The sequence below is a fragment of the Benincasa hispida genome, chromosome 12 (genome assembly GCF_009727055.1).
Source record: "Benincasa hispida cultivar B227 chromosome 12, ASM972705v1, whole genome shotgun sequence".
Taxonomy (NCBI): domain Eukaryota; kingdom Viridiplantae; phylum Streptophyta; class Magnoliopsida; order Cucurbitales; family Cucurbitaceae; genus Benincasa; species Benincasa hispida.
The window spans coordinates 23,502,349-23,507,268 of record NC_052360.1 but is presented as its reverse complement, the minus strand read 5'-3'; the positions used below and the strand labels follow the sequence as shown (position 1 = coordinate 23,507,268).

The following is a 4,920-nucleotide window of genomic DNA, read 5'->3' as shown; positions in this document are numbered from 1 at the left end:
TGGGAATGAAGTGAAGAAGAAGCAAAAGTTTCGTGGAAAGTAAGGAGCATGGGTTGGGTCTACCCTCGTTTTATCACCACAAATTCTTCTTAACTGTCGCCACCCAACCCCATCTTCTCTACATCCGACGGCCCACGTTTTTTCTCAATTTTTTTTCTAAATTCCTTTTATTTATTTTTTTTTTGAAAAAAACAGAGAGCTATTTGATGATACATTTCTTCAATAATTTAAATTTTTTGAAAAAGTTGAAATCAAACCTTCTCTCTCTCTAAAATCTTCTTCCGTTATATTCTGAAGGATTATTTAACTGTTTCTTCTTCTTCTTTCTTTATATATGTATATATATTCTCTCTTTGATTTTCCATTCTCAAATTCACAATTTTTTTAAAAAATTTAATCTCTCTTTTTCGTAATAACTTCGAGAGAGATACAGAGAGGGAAGGAATCGGTTTTGTAACGATGCAATCAGGTTTCACCGGCGGTGGAGCTCCGGATTTCTATACCGCCGGCAGATCCATGTCTTCCAACCCTTCTCAGCCAAATGCTTACAGATCCCAGCTTTCCGGCGGTAATTTCATAGATCCCGCCGCTGCTCAGATCACTCGCCAAATCCCTTCTTCTCTCCTCGGAAAACGGAATCTCGCCGATCTTCACTCTCACAATCAACATAATCATCACAATCTTCCTCTCAACAACCTCTTCCTCCGGTCTGTCAAGCCCAGAGCCTTCACTCAACCCATTTCTCCGCTTTCCAATTTGGATTTCTACTCTACTATGTCTTTGCCGTCCCCCGATGTTCAGTCCCACCGCCTCTATGGCACGAGTTCCGGCGCGCTTCTTCAGCAGCTTCGTCAACAGCCCAACGCTGGGATTCCGGTCAGGGATTTGCAGACTTTGGACTCGGAGAAGAAGAAGATGATGAACCACCGACTTCAGGAGTTGGAGAAAGAGCTTCTTGAAGATGACGATGGAAGTGACGCTGTTTCTGTGATTACGAGCTCGAATAGCGCATGGTGTGAGACGATTTATGATCTGATCAGTCCGAATCCGAGTCCAACGGCGCAGAATCCGAGTCCGACTTCCTCTGCTTCATCTTCCTGTTCTTCGTCTACATCCTCCTCTGTTGCGTCTCCGGCTTCCGATTCTTGGAAACAGTCTGTAATCGATGCTGCCGCTGCGATTTCCGAGGGGAAATTAGAGGGCGTTAATGAGATTCTTGCGCCGGTAGTTAAGATTTCGAATGCCAGAGGTAATTCTGTACAGAGATTGGCAGAGTATATGGTTTTGGCTCTCAAATCACGGGTGAATCCGGCGGAATTTCCGCCGCCGGTGATGGAGATTTTCGGCGACGAGCACTCAGCAGCGACTCAGTTGCTGTATGATGTTTCTCCTTGCTTCAAGCTCGCTTTCATGGCGGCGAATCTCGCGATTCTTGAGGCGATTGGGGAAGAGGATCGGAAATTGCACGTTGTGGATTTCGATATCGGAAAGGGTGGTCAGTACATGAACCTAATCCATCTTCTCTCCGGCCGCCAGAAAGGGAAGGTCGCCGTGAAGCTGACGGCGGTTGTAGCAGAAACCGGCAGCGACGAGATGTTGAAACTAGTCGGCGAGTCGCTGAGTCAGCTCGCGAACGAACTCGGCGTTGGGTTCAATTTTAACATCGTGAGACACAAACTTGCTGAGTTGACACGCGACTCACTCGGCTGCGAGCCAGACGAATCACTGGCAGTGAATTTCGCATTCAAGTTATATCGGATGCCGGACGAGAGCGTGTCGACGGAGAATCCCCGCGACGAGCTCCTCCGCCGCGTCAAGTCGTTGGCACCCGCGGTCGTGACAGTAATGGAGCAAGAATTGAACATGAACACCGCCCCGTTTGCAGCACGGGTGACCGAGTCATGCGTATACTACAGTTCGCTCTTCGACGCCATCGACTCAACCGTGCAACGAGACCACCCGGACCGTGTCAAGGTCGAGGAGGGACTTGGCCGCAAGCTAGCCAATTCCCTAGCTTGCGAGGGGAGAGACCGAGTCGAAAGATGCGAGGTTTCAGGCAAGTGGCGAGCTAGAATGGGAATGGCTGGGTTCGAGGCGAGGCCGATGAGTCAAACGGTAGCCGAGTCAATGAAAACTCGGCTGAGTTCAGGGTACCGAGTCAACCCAGGGTTCACCGTGAAAGAAGAAAACGGAGGAATTTGCTTCGGTTGGATGGGGCGGACTCTTACCGTCACAACGGCGTGGCGTTAGTTAATAACTTCACTCATTGTTATTGCTATGTTTTTTTCTCCCCTTTTTTAATTTTAATATTACCTAATTTTCTAAAGTATTAATATCAATATTAATATTAACATTTTCCCGAGAAAATGGAAAGGAAAATGCTACCGAGAGAGGGGGGTTGTTTGGATTCCGAGAAAATTCTTGTAATGTAAAATTTAAAAAAAAAAAAAAAAAATTGATAAATATTTTTCCTAATTTTGGGGTGTGTGAAAGCGGAAGTTTGGTGAAGTGCCAACTTGTTGTAGTGTGGATTCCCCTCTCAAATTACCAAACTATATGGGCCCCACTTTTTATTATTTTTTTCTTTTTTTTTTCTAATATGATATAGAACGAAGAACGTGTCGGTTTCTGATTGGTGGTTGGATTGTATTTGTTATTCTATTTCACCATTTTTTCTTTCTAATCATTAATAATAGTTACCTAATTCAAAAGTCAAATTTAGTTTTCAATATTATGAGAGTTTGGCGTTGTTTGTAATATGAAGCTAATTAGTGTGATTAAATTAGAAATCTTTTTTTTTATTATTTTATTTTTCAATATTTAATATAAGAATTTTTTATATACATTATTGTAATTTGTTATAATGCACAAAGCAGACCTATTATTCAAATTATTTTTATATTTATATTCAACATCCATTTTATATATGTAAGTTAATTGTTTTAAAAATTACATGATTTAAATTGCAAATAATTTATTTAATGAAAGTTAAAGAAAAATAATTGTTAAGAAAATATTGAACTAATATAAAATAAAATACATATATAAAAATGATAAGAGTGTAATTTAAAATAATTCGTTATATGATATGACAATTTTTTCCGGAAAATTGCTCTTAAAAGCAAGTAGGTAGTGATTTTGAACTTAAGAAAAAATTGAAAAGTGATTTTAAAAAAATCAGTAATAATTTGTGTTTTACCAAATATTAAAATAAAAATGGTTAAAATTCTCTAAGAATTAATTTTGATCCTTGGACCATTTATATTTATTAATTAAAATTAAAGGTAAATTTTGAAAATTGATATTAATTAATGTAATTTATAGGCTTGAAATGAATAATAAGTGTAATGATTTATGATTTACAAAATTATTATTTTTCAAAAAAGTATTACGGAAGAAAACAATAAATGTTGGAATTGATAACTTTTGCAATTTACTCATGCATTAATTATTTGGCATGTTATTAGGTATTATTTTTCAATAACTTGTTGAATTTTATTACATAAAATATAAGTACATTTCAACCTTTTGGCTTATAGATGGGATGAGATGAGGATTCAAACCTAGTTATTAACATATTCATATGCCAATTAAGGTAGGTTCGATTTGATTGAGTACATTTTAATTTTTATTGAATGCAATTTGTAAATTTAAAATTTTGTTACATACACTCTTGTAATTTAATCGATTAAGATGTCATTATAATTTTTTCAATGTTAGAAAATAAATAATTAAACAAATTAGGAATATGTATCTAGATGTTAAGAGAGAGATTTAACCTATATTTGGCATAATTGTCACTAATTTTCTGTTATTATAAGAATCATACATAGCTTAAACTTTACCTTTTGCTCATCAATTTCTCGTAACTCATACTTGCATTACATTTTATTTTTATTTTTATTTTTTTTTTGTATTCATTGAAAATTAAAAAAGAAACAAGTATTAAAGTTTGAAAAATTAAGGTGAAATCAAATGTTATTTTTCTAAATGGAAAGAAGACCAAATAAAAAATGTATAGAAGCCGAGATAAAATAAATTTAAAAAAGATTATTGTAATAAGAAGTTTGGCAAAAATTGATTTAATTGCATTCTCATTTATTGAAGGAATAGGAAGATGGGGTTGCATACACCAATAATGCTGGGATTGGTGAGCCCCTATGTGTCTCCACTCCAATCTTCTTATCTTTTGCTTTAATATTCCAATTCTCCATTTTATAATTATTTCATCAACAAACTAATCTCCAACTAAACATTTATTATTTATCTATTTTTACTTTTTTTAAATATATAAATTTTGGTTTGCTAACTCATTACGCATTTATATATATATTTTTTGGCTTGGGAGAAAAATAATAATATATTTAGATAAAGAATAAACTATCGTTATTTGTTGCCATCATCATCTTAAAAGTTTAATTGAGATAGAATTTAACCTAATTTCCATTTGAAGAAAATACTTATAATTTTAGAACTTTGTTGAAATTATATTATTATTTTTTTTAATGTAAAGTCATTCAATCAACACCCAAAATACACATGATATTGATTTATTTAGAAATGTGAGATATGGTTTTTGTTTTTACTATTTTTCAAAATAATAACGTTCTTTAGTTCAACAACACGTGAGGTAATAATGTTATATTAAAAATTTTTGTACCTTTAGATAGTGTGGTACTTAGATTTATTTAAAGAAGTCGACAAGAAATATAATTTTCAAGTCTATTCTAAAATTATCAATGATATAAGCATATTACTTTCTATTACTGATTCCATTAACTATCGGTCATAGAAGCATATCACCTTTAGTTGATAGATTGATTTATTATCAAATCTAAAGAAAAGAAAAACAAACAAAAAAAAATTAAAATCAAACTCCAAATTAAACATACATATATGTCTCACAATTGAGTTGCCTAA

The 4,920-nt window shown here is 34.8% G+C and overlaps 1 protein-coding gene across 1 annotated transcript; it reads left to right on the top strand.

Annotated features, from left to right (window-relative positions):
- The first annotated feature begins 239 nt into the window (after positions 1 to 239).
- Positions 240 to 2,634, top strand: LOC120067242 (scarecrow-like protein 8). Its single transcript, XM_039018767.1, has one exon. The coding sequence runs from the start codon at positions 460 to 462 to the stop codon at positions 2,248 to 2,250; it is 1,791 nt and encodes a 596-aa protein (XP_038874695.1). The 5' UTR covers positions 240 to 459; the 3' UTR covers positions 2,251 to 2,634.
- The last annotated feature ends 2,286 nt before the right edge of the window (positions 2,635 to 4,920 follow it).